We start from the raw sequence: 18,776 nt of genomic DNA on the forward strand, positions 1-18,776 counted from the left end.
CAGTCTACACGTATCTCTTGTGTGACTGCCATCATATTGCAGTCTACACGTATCTCTTATGTGTGACTGCCATCATATTGCAGTCTACACGTATATCTGCCATCATATTGCAGTCTACACGTATCTCTTATGTGTGACTGCCATCATATTGCAGTCTACATGTATCTCTTATGTGTGACTGCCATCATATTGCAGTCTACACTTATCTGTTATGTGTGACTGCCATCATATTGCAGTCTACATGTATCTCTTGTGTGACTGTCATCATATTGCAGTCTACATGTATCTTTTATGTGTGACTGCCATCATATTGCAGTCTACACGTATCTCTTATGTGTGACTGCCATCATATTGCAGTCTACACGTATCTCTTATGTATGACTGCCATCATATTGCAGTCTACACGTATCTCTTATCTGTGACTGCCATCATATTGCAGTCTACACGTATCTCTTATGTGTGACTGCCATCATATTGCAGTCTACACATATCTCTTATGTATGACTGCCATCATATTGCAGTCTACACGTATGTCTTATCTGTGACTGCCATCATATTGCAGTCTACACGTATCTCTTATGTGTGACTGCCATCATATTGCAGTCTACACGTATATCTGCCATCATATTGCAGTCTACACGTATCTCTTATCTGTGACTGCCATCATATTGCAGTCTACACGTACCTCTTAGGTGTGACTGCCATCATATTGCAGTCTACTCGTATTTCTTATGTATGACTGCCATCATATTGCAGTCTACACATATCTCTTGTGTGACTGCCATCATATTGCAGTCTACACGTATCTTTTATGTGTGACTGCCATCATATTGCATTCTACATGTATCTCTTATGTGTGACTGCCATCATATTGCAGTCTACACGTATCTCTTGTGTGACTGCCATTATATTGCAGTCTACACGTACCTCTTATGTGTGACTGCCATCATATTGCAGTCTACACATATCTTTCATGTGTGACTGCCATCATATTGCAGTCTACACATATCTCTTGTGTGACTGCCATCATATTGCAGTCTACACGTATCTTTTATGTGTGACTGCCATCATATTGCATTCTACACGTTTCTCTTATGTGTGACTGCCATCATATTGCAATCTACACGTATCTCTTATGTGTGACTGCCATCATATTGCAGTCTACACGTATCTCTTATGTGTGACTGCCATCATATTGCAGTCTACACGTACCTCTTATGTGTGACTGCCATCATATTGCAGTCTACATGTATCTTTTATGTGTGACTGCCATCTCATTGCAGTCCACACATATCTCTTATGAGTGACTGCCATCTACTGGTCACACTTATCATTTCACCATGTACCAAATAAAATAGCTTCAAGGTCGGTAAGCACAACCAAAATTACTCTGTACATTAGGCGCACCGGGTTATAAAGCAACTGTCGAGTTTTGAAAAAATTAAAGGATTTTAAGTGCGCCTTATAGTCCGAAAAATACGGTAAATAAAAAGATTAAACGTGTGTCAATGGCTGGGATTCTAAAGCTGTCTTGGCCTCATCAAAAGTAGCGTGCCACGTTACATCATACGCATTGTAACGTGCATACAAGTAATTAATTAGATACCGTGTTACTAGGAAAACTATTAAATATGGTATGGCATTGTTGGTTTCACTCACTGCAATGACAGCCTTTGATTTATGGAGATGGTGGTCATACAGACAAAAAAAATGAAGAAAACTAACAACAAGACAAAAGCAAACCTACCCTTCTTCCTGGCTTGAGCGATGACATCAGCAGCACTCTTGCTCATCACCTTAGTGATGTACAGGGGGCAGTTGGTTTGATTGGCCACGGTCACAGAGCGGTTTACAGCCTCAGCCTCCACCTGGAAAAAAACAAAAGATGTCAAACATAATCAAACTAGAATGGAATTGGGTAGACCTCCACCAAGTATAAAAATGCCAGTGGTAGATCCCGCATGCTCAGCGGAGTCAGGAGTTTTGGACTGTTCATTAGGGGTGAGTGGATCCAAATATTAATACAATATGTTTTTTTTTAATGTTTTTTTCTGTGTGTTGTTAATATATTGTTATATTTACAAACTTATGGAATAATAATTGGCCCTCGACATGTACTGAAAATATGAGGAATTCCTTATTAATGAGGTGTGTTAGATATAACACTAACAACTATTCGCTTTGTCACTTATAACAAAAATCTAAGATAATGTTTTTTTAAATAGATTATCATATACAGTACGGATCTACACTAAATTGGTTTTGGCATCTTTAATGTACAAAAATGTATCAAAGTCGCCTCCTGTACACTGCAAAAACTGAAATCTAAGTAAGATGAAATATCTCAAATAAGGGTGATATTTGCTTATTTTCTGTCTGATAAGATAATTCTTCTCACTAAGCAGATTTTATGTTAGAGTGTTTTACTTGTTTTAAGTGTTTTGGTCCTAAATGATCTCAGTAAGATATTACAGCTAGAGATGGCCGATAAATGCGTTAAAATGTAATATCGGAAATTATCGGTATCTGTTTTTTTATTATCAGTATCGTTTTTTTGGTTTTGTTTTGTTTTTTATTAAATCCACATAAAAAACACAAGATACACTTACAATTAGTGCACCCACCCAAAAAAACCTCCCTCCCCCATTCACACTCATTCACACAAAAGGGTTGTTTCTTTCTGTTATTAATATTCTGGTTCCTACATTATATATCAATATATATCAATACAGTCTGCAAGGGATACAGTCCGTAAGCACACATGATTGTGCGTGCTGCTGGTCCACTAATAGTACTAACCTTTAACAGTTAATTTTTACAAATTTTCATTAATTACTAGTTTCTATGTAACTGTTTTTATATTGTTTTACTTTCTTCTTTATTCAAGAAAATGTTTTTAATTTATTTATCTTATTTTATTTGATTCATTTTTTTAAAAAGTACCTTATCTTCACCATACCTGGTTGTCCAAATTAGGCATAATAATGTGTTAATTCCACGACTGTATATATCGGTTGATATCGGTATCGGTTGATATCGGTATCGGTAATTAAAGAGTTGGACAATATCGGCATATCGGCAAAAAGCCATTATCGGACATCCCTAATTACAGCTTGTTGCTGAGATTTGATGAGCTATATTGAGTGAAACATGCTTGAAACTAGAATATCAACTGTTGCAAAGCTGTGTCATCAACACTCACAAGTATAAAACTACTTTTTTAAAGTAATACTTTCTTACTTCAAGCATGAAAAAAAAATCATGATGCCGAGCGCATATCATTATGTCAAGATAATGGCACTAGCATTTATTTAATTTAAGAATACTTGTCCAGGGTGTACCCCGCCTTCCGCCCGATTGTAGCTGAGATAGGCTCCAGCACCCCCCGCAACCCCAAAAGGGATAAGCGGTAGAAAATGTATGGATGGAAGAATATTTTCAACATATTAAACAAAAAGGTCTCTTTTTTTTCCTACCAAGAAAAGTGCACTTGTTATAACTGAAAATATACTTATTTTAAGGTATTTTGGGGTTCATTGAGGTTAGCTAATTTTACTTGTTTTGGAAAGTCTTGACAAGCCGAATTTTCTTGTTCTATTGGCAGATCATTTTGCTTAGTTCAAATAAAATACCCCTCATTTTTGTATTTTTTTTCTTGTTTTTGAACACTGACTTTTTGCAGTGTGTGCACTGCAAAAACTGAAATCTAAGTAAGATGAAATATCTCAAATAAGGGTGATATTTGCTTATTTTCTGTCTGATAAGATAATTATTCTCACTAAGCAGATGTTAGAGTGTTTTACTTGTTTTAAGAGTTTTGGTCCTAAATGATTTTAGTAAGATATTACAGCTTGTTGCTGAGATTTGATGACCTATATTGAGTAAAAACATGCTTGAAACTAGAATATCAACTGTTGCAAAGCTGTGTCATCAACACTCACAAGTATAAAACTACTTTTTTAAAGTAATAATTTCTTACTGCAAGCATGAAAGCATATCATTATGTCAAGATAATGGCACTAGCATTTACTTAATTTAAGAATATTTTTCAACATATTGAGCAAAAAGGTCTCTTTTTTTTCTACCAAGAAAAGTGCACTTGTTATTAGTGAGAATATATTTATTTTAAGGTATTTTGGGGTTCATTGAGGTTAACTAATTTTACTTGTTTTGGAAAGTCTTGACAAGCCGAATTTTCTTGTTCTATTGGCAGATAATTTTGCTTTGTTCAAATAAAATTCCCCTCATTTTTGTATTTTTCTTTCTTGTTTTTGAACACTGACTTTTTGCAGTGTATTCTTTCATTTTTCAGTGTGCGGGCCTTGATGGGAAAAGTTTGTTGTACGTTTAATTGTTAAATTGTTCACTTTTTTTTTTTTTTGTATCTCAAACGTTTTTGTTTTATTCCGATGATAATCATGATCAACAAGTGAAAGGCAAAGTTATTTGCCGCTTGAAAAATTGGTATCTGTATAAGTATCGGTAATACTGGCCCTGTAGTTACAGTATTTGGTACCTTCTTAGTCTTTTTTTTATTTTTTTACATAGTTTGTATATCAGGATCTTCATGGATGTAAATGAACTGTACCTAATGAGGTGTTCAGTCTGTGGATATCCATCACTTTGTTGCCTCGTGAATACTCCAGTTTGCGCTTAAGTTTTTTGGAAAAGTATTACAGCGACGGCGGTCATATTTTTGCACTATGATATATATATAAATCTTGTTTTTCATAAGCTATGGATTAGTATTGTACAATATGTCTGGGTGGGGGTCCTGCTTTGGAAATCATTTGTACCCCTTCAGAGATCACATTTAGTTGCCCTTAAACATCCTCATGTTGCACAATGAAATGTAAGCATAGGATGAAGTGTGCATTCCTGTAACTTTGTCTAGTAACAGCATTCCATGATTAATATCAATAAATTAACATTAATAATAAATGACCGTAGAATAAGCACTGTAACTTTGTGTGGCGTTTGAGTTGTCCGACTTTTTGTGTGGCCATAAACGCACCAGTGGCTGAGTGCTATGCGTGTTGGTGACAGATGACAAGTTGGTTTTGGCCTGGTTTGTACGGCAGAAAATGACTAGTTTTTCGAGATATAAGTTTTTTACTCATGTTTTGGTGTGGTTATGGCCGATTATAAACAGTTTTGCTCAATAAAGTGATCGATATAATTCCTGGCCCCGAAGCATCTCGATAGACGTTACAATAATTGAACGGTGTTGACGAACACCGTTAGGGCCGCTAGTTGTCACTGTCACTCAGAGTTGCATTGCAAAATTATACAGAATAAATTGTGTTTATTTTGTTTAGAATTCAAATGGGATTTGATTTGGTGCGCGGCATATATTTGCTGTGCGCAGAGGACGCTTGAGCAGTGCGCAATTGCGCAGGCGCGCACCTTAGAGGGAACGTTGATCCTATCCAATAACTTTAGGCATGTCTGTGCTTGAGGTTTTCTGTCATTAGGTAGAAAACTTGTTTATTGTTTATTTATTTTGGGTTAAAGTTACCTTGCTTACTTCCTCTCTGGGCGCCTGAGTTTGATTGAACTATAAAGTCTCCATCTCTATAGGTGATGGGATGACAGCCTTCCTCTCTTTTTCTTTCCCAGCTGGAAAGTGTGAAATGACGTCAACACGAAGAGGGCATACGTGCAGGAGGTAAACGGAACACTTTAACAATGAGAGACATTGTTAAGGTAGTTTAAAGCCAAATCTCTTTCCAAAGTTCCCTTTGTTTCCACAGTGTTCGATCTGCACAGCCTCACGGCAACACAAACATGGGGAGAACGTTTCCAAAATAGTGACACTTCCAAGGCTTGCATACAGACACTATTGTTTCTTATTTTTTATGAATGCGTTATCAACTGAATCCAGATCAAGCAAATGTGTCTTACCTCCTCAGGACGGCTCAACACGTGTCCCTCGGGACCAGTGATGCCTTGTTCCAGCATCCTACGCTGCTCCTAAAACACACAACACACACACACACACACACACACACACACACACACACACTGTGAAACTGAGGCAACAGCTGTATGTTCCACATAGGGTTGCCTCGATACCGATATTTTGGTACCGGTACCAAACTGTATTCCGATACTCTTCTTAATAAAGGGAACCACAAAAAATGGCATTATTGGCTTTATTTTAACAACAAATCTTAGGGTATGTTAAACATATGTTTCTTATTGCAACCGAAGAACAATTTTGTCCTTAATTAAAGGCTTAGTGGCCACATGCGTGGACAGCACCTTTTAGCTCTTATTTCCAAAATTGTGTACACTACTGAATTGGGGTCTTATGGCCGCTTATGTGGACACTTTTACTGCCATCTGGTGGTCTCAGAAGAGTTTAACATACAATGGAATTTGGAAAAAAAAGTGTAAAAATTTAAATTAGCATGTCACACATGTAGTACACGTTTGTGTACTTATGGACTAAGTACATCATATCAAAAGATGATTCTTAGTTTTTATTCTAATTAGGGTCCAATATGCCCAAATAGCAAAGAGAAATGAAAAAAGCATGTAAACAAACAGCTTGGGCCTTAAGAGGTTAAATATAATAGTGAACATACTAGACAACTTGTCTTTTAGTAGTAAGTAAGCAAACAAAGTCTCCTAATTAGTCTGCTGATGTATGCAGTAACATATTGTGTCATTTCTCATTTTATTATTTTGTCAAAATTATAAAGGACAAACTGTAAAAATTGATTATTAATCTACTTGTTCATTTACTGTTAATATCTGCTTATTTTTAATTTTAACATTTTCTATGTACACTTCTGTTAAAATGTAATAATCACTTATTCTTCTGTTGTTTGGATACTTTACATTAGTTTTGGATGATACCACAAATTTAGGTATCAATCCGATACCAAGTAGTTACAGGGTCATACATTGGTCATAATTTAAGTTCTCACGTGTCCAGGGACGTATTTCCTGAGTTTATGAATATAATATGAATTGAACAAAAAAAAGAAAAAAGATTTTGTGACGATAAAAAAATATTGAGATACGCTGTTGTAGTTGGTATCATTACAGTGGATGTCAGGTGTAGATCCACCCATGGCATTTGTTGACATTGTGACACCGGTGAGCTATTGTATCCTCCTACGGTGTGTAGTGAAGCATGTTTAGCTATTCCTCGTCCTGCAGGGATGACACTTGCAAAAAACGTACTTTATTTGAAGAAGCTAATGGACATTAGCCGCTAACTAGCTAGCCATGTTTTAAAGCACCTCTTCCTGTGGCCGTTTCAGTGTTATAGCTTCACCTTTATCGTTAGTTTTTAGGCCAAAATGCGTCCATTCTCCCTTTTCTGTCTACACAGTGTGTCTGCTTGTAAGTACTCTGTGATTGTGCGCTGCCGAACGTGCTTTTCTGCTCGTAAAACCAGCAATGTCACAAAAAGGACGACGACGCACCGTCATGCCTGTAGAAAAAATAATATGGCGAACCGGTACTTTTCAAATAGAGTTTTGTACCGTTTTTGATCCATTAGTACCGCAATACTATCCTAGTATCGGTATACTGTACAACCCTAGTTCCACATGACCAGTTTTAAACGCACAAACTAAGCAGTTTGGATATACAGTACATCCTCATTTGTAGGTAAGGATTTTCAATGATATTTTACACATGTTGGTGTGACGGCATAAGTCAGGTTATTAACAACTTACCTCAGCGACAATATCTCCATTCTCAGCATGCACCTGAGCGATTGCGCCGAGATCACGGATCACACTAAACACTTCGTACACCTGCAGGAAAGCCAGAGGATTTAGTATTGTTGTAATACGTCTACAATATTAAGAACACCTCTAAGTGTGATGCAGCACTGTTTGACAACACGGCAAACCACACGCACAATAAACTTTAACACACACACATTAAATCCTTTCTAGTATTTGTAGAGTCAGAATTCTGACTTTCTTTACTAAGACATAAGAAGGGTAAAAAAGGCCCACCTGAGTGTCAGTTAGCTGGAAAAGATCCTTATAAGCCAGATACACCAGGAAAGAGTTGACGCCTAATAATCATATAAAAAAATGTGGGAAATAGCTGAATTATTGTGATTGTGTAAACTAAAATAATATGGCTAATTATCCAGTAATGCATACCGTATTTTCCGGACCATAGGGCGCACCGGATTATAAGGCGCACTGTTGATGAGCGGGTTTATTCAGGTCTATTTTCATAAAAAAGGTGCGGATTTTTATAAATTTTTTTCTAAATGTAAAACATTTCCTTGTGGTCTACATAACATGTAATGGTGGTTCTTTGGTCAAAATGTTGCATAGACGATGTTTTACAGATCATCTTCAAGCCGCTTTCTGACAGTCGCGCCGTTTTGTGGGCGGGTCTTATTTACGTGGCTCACCTTCGACAGCGTCTTCTCCCCGTCATCTTTGTTGTAGCGGTGTAGCGTGCAAGGACGGGAGTGGAAGAAGTGTCAAAAGATGGAGCGAACTGTTTTAACGACATTCAGACTTTACTTCAGTCAATAACGGAGCAGCATCTCCTCATCCGTGGCTCACTAGTGCAACAACAACGCCCGAAACGTGACCCGTGAAAAACCGTCCGACCGGAACTCTCTAATAACTAAAGTTCCTTGGGTGGATAATGTAAACTCACTACACCGGTATGTTTTAGCGCTTTCATGGCGAGTTTACTGACAGATATAAGTAAGAACTTTACACTACTTTATATTAGAAATGGCAACAGCGGAGGATGAATATCTAATAAGAAGAAAGAGAAAAAGAAGAAGCTTATTGACTACAGCGTCGGCACGGACTACAAATGCGGACGCGCGCAAATTCTCAGGACTTATGCAGATCCCAAATACAGATCAGCAGGTACCAGAAGGTAAGAAAAGTAGCTTTTGCATGATATCGCGAAGCAAAACGCCAGATAATATGTCTTACCTTATACACACACCATAATAATACTCCTATGTTGAAGCACAGTACAATCCATCCAGCGGTGCGGCTTCATAGCTTACCAAAGTCGTACTAAAACATTTTGATAGGTTTTTGAGAGCCGTGTGTAATGTTCTATATTTTCAATGGAACTGTGGAGGGAGGTGTGGCCAGCGCTGCCTGCAGGAGCAAAGGCCACCGCCTCAGTCTATGGTGCTGAGGGCAGAGCACCATCAGATGGGGGCGTGGCAAGTGCTGACGGCGAGACACAGCTGAACAGGTGATTAGATCTCCCGGGTGGTGCGAGTTATCTAATCATCTGTTGTCTTTAACAGTAAACGGCTGGGAACAGGAGAGGAGGAGGATACGGAGGACTGAAAAGTCACGTCCCGTTGGAGGAAAAACTTTGTGAAAACATATGATTATTAAAACCTTGTTCAAACCTGCACGCTGGGCTCCTGTGCCGTGTCTGACAGTGGGACTGCGAGGAAGCAACATCCACAGCAACATACAACATTTTGGTGTTGTTTACTCGAGTCATATTGCAGTCTACACGTATCTCTTATGTGTGACTGCCATCACATTGCAGTCTACACGTATCTCTTATGTGTGACTGCCATCTACTGGTCACACTTATCATTTCACCAAGTACCAAATAAAATAGCTTCGAGGTCGGTAAGCACAACCAAAATGTTTCCGTACATTAGGCGCACCGGGTTATAAGGCGCACCGTCGAGTTTTGAGAAAATGAAGGGATTTTAAGTGCGCCTTGTAGTCCGAAAAATACGGTATGTTATAGTTACAATTGTCATGTGACAAGCCAAATCTCTCACACATGTGCACACAAGCCTCAAAGAGCAGTCACTGCGCTTCATTCAGACTTTTCTTAATCACCAAATTAGAATGATTTGAAACCAAAAATGGAAGTTAACAGTCAGATGTTGTGTGTGTGTGTGCAGCTCGTTGCTACGTCGTCGCGCTAACGAAGTCCTCATACCGTGATCCTTGACGAGTGCCTCCATCTCTTCCTGCATGCCTTTGTGCCACTCGGTGATGTCCACGTGCAAGGAATAGTCGCAGCATGACTTGCCGTCCAGCCCGTCCCGCCACTGTTCAAAGGCCGTGATGAGACTGGCGCCTGGCTCGGGTACCACGTGGTCGACTGGAACCACACAAATGAGGCAAAAACCACTCAGTCTTTTCCATTGGAGTTCAAGTAGTACCTTTAATTGGGTGTGTCCGAGCTGAGATCTCAATGAAAAAGCTGTTTCCTTTTGCACCAGTGCTCTATTGCTGTGTAGCCGCCAGGCGTACACATATTGCAGTCGATAACAAGGGTAGTAACAGTATAGGACTGGTACCAGTAGAGTGATATTTTTGTTTGATATCTGTTCTTTGTCGTTTTTCTTAATGTTTACAAACATCTTTGGGAACCTCATGATTACAATTAACAAGCTTTGATTCGATTAAAAATCGATTATTGATGCATCTTTATCTATTTTGATGCAGTTGTACATTTATTTTCCTTTCACCAAATAAGGGTATATCACTTGCAACTAAGGGTTTAACGGTACACAAAAATTTCGGTTCGGTACGTACCTCGGTTTAGAGGTCACGATTCGGTTGATTTTCGGTACAGTAAGAAAACAACAAAATATAAATTTTCTGGTTATTTATTTACCAAAATTTGTAAACAATGGCTTTATCCTTTTAACATTGCTTTAAAATAGCTCTGTGTGTGATGGATGTGAGCCACCACTAGGCGGATCAGTGCAACAGCAGGCAGTCATGAATGCTAAGCATAATTTTTTTATTATTATTATAGAGGTTTATTTGAAATAGGGACAGATACAAAAACATAGACATCTGAAACAGTTATCCGATGCATGCATCACAGTGTTCGTAGCCAAAGCTAATTTACAACACTTGTCCCCAACAACAACAACAACACAGATCCAACATCATTAAAATAGGAAAATAAAAAATAGAATGAGTTGATAATAATGATAATAGTAATAACACAGACAAAGTGCAAACTAGATAAAAGCCAATAATTATAATAATAACACAGACAAAGTGCAGACTAGATAAAAACCAATTAGTAAAAATGAGTAGAAACTAAACATGGGAACACGATTGTTGCTCAACTAGCCATAATTTTGTTTGTTTTTTGAAAGTGACAAGTGCAGGTATACTTTTCAAAGTGTCCGGTAAAGAGTTCCATAGTTGTGGTCCTTTTATTGAAAAGGCAGTCTGGGCAAAATATGTTCTACGGAATGGAACACAACAGTTGCCTTTTGACACTGCTCGGGTGGTAGATCTGGTACCACTTTGCAGTCTTGTAATTGCCTTGCAGAGCAATTGGGGAGCAGAGTTATACAAGCATTTAAAAACCAGTTTGACTGTGTGTAACAAAATAAAATTGGTAAAACTTAAAATATTGTATTTTGTTAAAATTTGGCAATGATGATATCGTATACTCTTCTTGTCTAGAACTTTAAAGGTGCGGTTATAAAGACACTCAATGGTCTTGATTGATGACTGGTGTGCCTGGGACCATGTGGTTAAGCCATAAGATATGTGTGACAGAATAATAATAACATACATATACACACAGGGTCCATTGCCAGGGTTAATGCAGTCAACATATATAAAACAACAACTAAATAAGATAAGGCTCAGAATTGGTTTCTTAACAAAACCGTTCTACATATAAAGTGCAACATTTCCACATATAAAGTGCAACATTAAACTGCTTCAAGTTGTTGCTCAGATTAAATAAAATGACTAAACTTTTCTTCTACATACAAAAAGTGCAACATTAAACAGTTTCAAGTCAACTCAGCCTCAGATTAACTTTTCTTCCCCCCCCCCCAGCCTTTAACCCTGGTGACTTTCACTCAATTTTCATGTTTTTTGCCAGAAAAATCAGTTTATCCACATTGTCTGCAGAAAGAGCAGACCTGCTTGCAGTTACAATGTCTCCAGCTGTGGAAAATACCCTTTCGCTGGGCACGGAGGTAGCAGGTATGGTGAGGTAGTGCCTGGCTAACTTGGCAGTAAGAGGATATAAGAGCTCATTGTTCTTCCACCATAGAAGTGGGTCTTTCTAATGCAATATGGTCTTAAATCTGCTGCTATAAAAACACCAACGGCATTTGTTATTGCTTTAGCCCTGTCTGAATCGCCGAGGAGAGGCTGCTTGAATGCGGTGGGGAGCTGTATTGAGGCAGCGAGCAGGTAGGAAGATGATTTATTTTCCATAAATCAGTCAAGAATACATGAATAAACAGAAAGGCGTGCAAATAGCAGGGGAGGCTATGGCGAAGCTTGGCACAGAAACAAGAGTCAAAAAGGTATTCAAACGTAACTTGTAGCATGAGGCAAACAAAACAGCCAGACCGAGTGTGGCGAAAAGCAGGGATAAATAGCTCTCTGATTAGTGCCCGGCAGCAGGTGAGCGTCCCGAACACTAATCAGAGGCAGGTGAAAATAATCAGCACCCATAGCAACCAAGAAACACAAACCCAGGGGTGCTGAAACAGAACTAAGGGAGTCTTAAACTAAAACAAAACATGATCTGGGCAACGGATCATCACACAGTGCTTTTTTAATAAGAAACAGTTAAATTGATTTCCATCACATTTATTAAATTAATGAAAATCTGTGCAAAACTACAACATAAGTGCCCTAAAATAAAAAAGTTAGTCGGATCTCTCGGTGAGGTGGCTTGCAACAAGATTCTGTCAACCAAATTTTAGAACTGTCTGCATTACTTTATTTACAATAAATAAATTGACCATCGATTATTGACATGTATTAATTGATTTTTAAAATGCATCTTAAAATGGTTTATTTCAATTCATTTAAATGAGTATTAAATGGTAGGTTTTGCTTTTGTTTAGTTATTGTGCTGAAACAAAATAAAGAGAATAAGGAACTAGTTTAAATATTGTGTTGAAATTGTTGCACTGTCAATACCACTCACCACAAACACGGTAAATTAAATTAGTTTTATATTTTTTAGATACATTTATACTATATTTAGTTTTTTATACATCTATTTCTAATATATTTATTCCATGCTCACATTTATCCTATGTGAAAAAATTATGTTAAACACAGGAAGTTTAAAAACAATCAGTATTTGCTAAGAGGTAGCATTAAATAAGCTTAGGTTCTGCCTCCTCCTTTTCGGAACATAATACATTGTGCAAGTGTAAACATGTGAGGCACCTGTACGTAAATTTAACTTCAACAATCCGTTACCTCTTTCACATGTGGATGAATACCCTGGCAACAAGCCAACAATTACACTTGTCCATAAGATGCGCAGATCTGTAAAACTGCAAATAAAGTAGTATCGGTATGTACAAGATCACAGGCCCCTTAAAATGTAGAGACAATCCTAAAACTCAGTTTATATCTCCAATGCTCCAAGTGCTTCAATGGAAGATAGAAGATGACTTACTGATCATGGTGGTGCCTCCTGCCAGCGCTGCTTTGGTTCCCTGGTAGAAGTCATCAGCAGATGTCATGCCTCGATCTGGCATCTGGAAGCGGGTGTGCACGTCGATCCCGCCTGGCATCAACATGCGCCCGTGGGCGTCGATGATTTTGACGCCGCCAGGCACAATGAGATTTTCCCCAATTTGTCTGAATTCAAAATGGTAAAAAAGTAAACATACATTGAAGCAAATTTTTTTTTTACCAATCTTCTATATATATATATATATATATATATATATATATATATATATATATATATATATATATATATATATATATATATATATATATATATATATTTATATACAGTATATATATTATATATATATATATGTATATATATATATATATATATATATATATATATATATATGTATATATATATATATATATATATATATATATATATATATATATATATATATATATATATATATATATATATATATATATATATATATACATACATACATACAGTACAGGCCAAAGGTTTGGACACACCTTCTCATTCAGTGTGTTTTCTTTATTTTCATGACTAGTTACATTATTAAACTATGAATGAACACGTGGAGTTATGTACTTAACAAAAAAAGGTGAAATAACTAAAAACATGTGTTATATTCTACTTTCTTCAGAATAGCCAACCTTTGCTCTGATTACTGCTTTGCACACTCTTGGCATTTTCTCAATGAAAATAAAAAATAAATAAATAAAACGTTTTTTGGGGTCTCCTAGCCACTTAGGCAAATCATATTGTCTAAAAATGCATTTTCCCATCGATAACGTGATAACGTGACTTGCGCCGTTTCAGTCAAAATAGTGCGCGAGGAATATATACATATACAAATACATTTTTTCAACCCAATGCGGCCCTCGAGTCAAAACGTTTGGGGACCCCCGCATTAGGGTATACAATTACACAAAGAATTGTCATTGTTTTTATTCTATTCTTACATGGGGAAAAAAAACAACAGTAAAAATGTAAAAGAAAAGAGCAAAAGTATTGGTATGTAATGAGAAAAAGCTGAAATGTTCCAATAATTAATAATAATATACTTAGTCACCAATAATACAAAGCTAATAATATCTGTTTTTAAGCATTTTTTTCAAAATAAAAATATCAATATTGCCCCAGCATACTTCGACTTTTCATTATGGGGACCTTGGTGGAAAAAAGTTTGGACACCCCTGAACAAAGTATTGATATTTTTATTTGAAAATCTATCTTAGAGCATAAAGATCTGGTATCGGCGGTATCAATATTTCAGTATCGATCCTTACTTCACTAAAAGTAATACACTGGGAAATGACACAATATGTTACTGCATACGTCCGCAGCCAAATTAGGAGCCGTTGTAACCCGCTTGCTTACTTACTTACTACTAAAAGATACATTTTCTAGGATGTTCACTATGTTATTCCATTCATTTTCTACTGCTTGTCCCTCTAGGGATCACAGGGTTTGGTGAGCCTATCCCAGCTGCACTCGGGCGGAAGGTGGAGTACACCCTGGACAAGTCGCCACCTTGTTATTTATTTATGAAAGATAGGTTTTTGTTAACAAGTTAAATGTGTTTAATGATAACAAAGCATGTTTAACACATATAGATTCCTTTCTTCATGAAGACAAGAATATAAGTTTATGTATTACCTGATTCTGATGACTTGCATTGATTGGAATCAGACAGTAGTGATGATAACGTCCACATTTTCAAATGGAGGAGAAAAAAAGTCCTCCTTTCTGTCCAATACCACATGAAAGTGCTTGCTTTTTGCCATCTTATTTGTTCAGCTTCCATACTCCTTTTTATACACTTTACAAGAAATACATTGGCGGCAAACTCCGTAGTTTGCTAGCTTGTGCGTGCCAGCTTTCTGACACTCTTATTTTGTTAGCACAGGCAGGATGAAGCAGCGCTTTTATTGTGAAGACAGGAACTGTGCGGTCGGTCTTTAGAGTTTTGACGGCAGGTACGGCGCGAGAGTATGTCGAAATTTTAAAAAATTCTTGCCTTCCTGTCGGTCATTTTTTCTTAATAATCATCTCACATCTCCAATTTTTCTATGTCAAATTTGTTCTTTGATTGCAATAACAAACATATGTTTAATGTATTATACTATTTTCTGTTAAAATAAAGTCAATAATGACATTGTTTTGTGGTCCGTTCTATTTTGAATGGTATCAAAAAGTATTAAAATACATTTTGGTACTGGTAGTGGCACCAAAATATTGGTATCGGGGCAACACGACACTGAACAAACATCAGTGAACTCACTTGATGACTCCATCCTCCATGTAAATGTCGGCGCAGAAAGACTGGTCATCGTTGACGATCTTTGCTCCTTTGACCAGGAGACGGTCACTCTGGAAGAGAATAGGATCAGTTAGTTTACAACCGGAATATTGTCTTATTTTATGTCGCAAGTAACCAATGGGCGCAGTTGGGTGTTCCAACAGGACAATCACCCCCAAACACACGTCAAAAGTGGTAAAGGAATGGCTAAATCAAACTAGAATGAAGGTTTTAGAATGGCCTTCCCAAAGTCCTGACTTAAACGTGTGGACAATGCTGAAGAAACAAGTCCATGTAAGAAAACCAACAAATTTAGCTGAACTGCACCAATTTTGTCAAGAGGAGTGGTCAAAAATTCAAGCAGAAGCTTGTGGTCTTATTGCAGTGAAACTTGCCAAGGGACATGTAAGCAAATATTAACATTGCTGTATGTATACTTTTGACCCGGCAAAATTGCTCACATTTTCAGTAGACCCATAATAAATTCATAAAAGAAGCAAACTTCATGAATGTTTTTTGTGACCAACAAGTATGTGCTCCAATCACTCTATCACAAAAAAATATCCGACGATACTCTCCTCATTGTGGAGTTGTAAAGCCGAATATCATGCAGAGTATCAGATTTTGACTTTGAAAAAAAGGCTGAGTAAACCGAATAAATCGACTGGACAGCCGGCGTTTAATCGCCTCAGGCCTCTTTTTTGATAAGAAACACATTTAGCTGGCTTTATTTCTCCAGTCAAGTGCACACTCTGACTCGAGAGGATACGTTTCTCTCTTTGGGAGTGCAAACATTTCTTCAAACGTATTCGAGCGTCATCATTTCATTCTTTGATGATTTAATCAAATTAAGGCAGACAAAAGAGACAATGCTATCGTTCAGACAGCGCTGCCAGAGCACCAAAATCGGGGTGGGAATTCCCTGGTGAAACAATGAAGATAGCAGTCTGTCCTTCTTAGGGATTCAGATCTTTGCAGAAGCAGACACGAGTGAGGACCAATTGCAGGGCCCAGGCTGTAATCAATCTTCCACACCCACTGCTGGGCCACTTGTCTTGGCCATACCGCCCCCCCCTGCTGTTATGGATTACTATGCAAAAAAGGGAGTGGCAGGTCTGCTCACAGGGACTCCAGCATCCTCCACTAACAAAGAGCCCTCTATTTGCGCTTGCCCTGCTGTTTGCACGACTGCTTACGATGCATCCCAAGCAGTCGGTCCAAACCCCGCCCTGCATCAATCCACTGTACTTGGCTGAAGCATCCACTTGTTCAGTAACACTGCAGTCACGTCGGGAGAAAAATCACTCTTGTTTTTATCCATTTTGACATAACTGCATGTCTGCTTTTACAAAAACACAACCAAAAATTGATGAAGTTAAAAAAAAATATTTGTCTACATAAATCAAACTCATTTTAGCTCAGTGGGCACATGGAGGAACATATGTGCACACGCGGGCCGGACTTTGATTGATTGATTGATTGAGAAGTTTATTGACATCTTAAAGAATTGAATACATGTTGTCATAACGGGGGGGTTTTCGCAGCTTACTGCGAGGTTTGTTCTCCCGGGAAGCAATCGGACTATTCCGGACAAAGCGTAAAGGTAGGAACATATTTAATTACCGTATTTTTCGGACTATAAGTCACAGTTTTTTTCATAGTTTGGCCGGGGGTGCGACTTATACTCAGGAGCGACTTATGTGTGAAATTATTAACACATTAGCGTAAAATATCAAATAATATTATTTATCTCATTCACGTAAGAGACTAGACGTATAAGATTTCATGGGATTTAGCGATTAGGAGTGACAGATTGTTTGGTAAACGTATAGCATGTTCTATATGTTATAGTTATTTGAATGACTCTTACCATAATATGTTACGTTAACATACCAGGCACGTTCTCAGTTGGTTATTTATGCCTCATATAACGTACACTTATTCAGCCTGTTGTTCACTATTCTTTATTTATTTGAAATTGCCTTTCAAATGCCTATTCATGGCAGGCCCGGCCCAAACCAATCTGGCGCCCTAGGCAAGATTTTAGGTGGTGCCCCCCACATCGGCAGTGAAGTATATATACTCACAAGAAACCGAATAGCTTTGTCTTTGACCTTTTTTCTTACTTAAAGAAAGCAAATTAACAATCAGAATAGTTAACAAGATTAAAAAAAATATGGATAAATAAATGAATACAAAAAATAAAAAATTAATATATGAAATACAATATTTTTTACATACATAAACACAAAATAAAACGTGTCAACAAGTTGCATAAAATAAATAAAAAATACAATATAAATAAGGCACTGCACAAAACAAGATATCAAACCAGTATGACTTTAACAACTATATTACAAAAAAAGGGGATCCTACAGAGTTCTCTATTTGTGCTTTTTAATATTGCATTAACTAGAATGACTTACAAATTACTGTACACCAGGGAGTACTGTAATTACCTAACGTTACATTATTATTTTCCATAACAATTTAGCCCCCTCCACAATATTAACCCGACGCTAAAACAGAACTAGCTATTTATTGATTAGCAATTGCCGAATCATGTAACATTAGCTTAATGCTAAAAAGCCAGGTTACTATCACATTCTGCAACAGACAAATAATTTCATGTAGGCTAACGTTACCTCCCTGCTACCTCTGTCTTTTTCTCCTTTCTCCTCTTCTCTTTTTTCTTCCCTGGGCACCTGACAGTTTTGGCCGTTTTGACATCTTGTGTTGATTTTTTTATGTGGTGACGTCCAAAAAGAGTCATGATACGGGAAGGGAGGGGGCGCACTGTGCCGGGGGAGGGGGGGCGTAATGTTGTAACAAATAATATTTCTATTAAATAGGCTTTACTTTGCATTTTAATTAACGTGGGATTATTTTATGTATTTAGAAATAATAGTACCAACTTTTTTTTTTTCCCCTCCAACATTTGTGGCACTGGCGTGGCGCCCCCTGATGGACGGCGCCCTTAGCATTTGCCTATACGGCCTGTGCCACGGGCCGGCCCTGATTCTTGGTGTTGGGTTTTATC

The 18,776-nt window shown here is 37.6% G+C and overlaps 1 protein-coding gene across 2 annotated transcripts in view; it reads right to left on the minus strand.

The window, feature by feature from the left end:
- LOC133638763 (dihydropyrimidinase-related protein 2) overlaps positions 1-18,776 on the minus strand; it is a 66,270-nt gene that overhangs the window by 22,664 nt on the left and 24,830 nt on the right. For both annotated transcript variants that reach the window (XM_062031693.1, XM_062031694.1), the window contains exons 2-8: positions 15,719-15,807; positions 13,405-13,589; positions 9,931-10,095; positions 7,983-8,044; positions 7,695-7,775; positions 5,905-5,973; positions 1,748-1,868 (exon numbers count right to left, since the gene is read on the minus strand). In XM_062031693.1, coding sequence (XP_061887677.1) covers positions 1,748-1,868; positions 5,905-5,973; positions 7,695-7,775; positions 7,983-8,044; positions 9,931-10,095; positions 13,405-13,589; positions 15,719-15,807 — 772 coding nt within the window. The remainder of the gene's footprint in view (positions 1-1,747; positions 1,869-5,904; positions 5,974-7,694; positions 7,776-7,982; positions 8,045-9,930; positions 10,096-13,404; positions 13,590-15,718; positions 15,808-18,776) is intronic.

Source organism: Entelurus aequoreus, linkage group LG21 (assembly GCF_033978785.1).
Source record: "Entelurus aequoreus isolate RoL-2023_Sb linkage group LG21, RoL_Eaeq_v1.1, whole genome shotgun sequence".
Lineage (NCBI taxonomy): Eukaryota > Metazoa > Chordata > Actinopteri > Syngnathiformes > Syngnathidae > Entelurus > Entelurus aequoreus.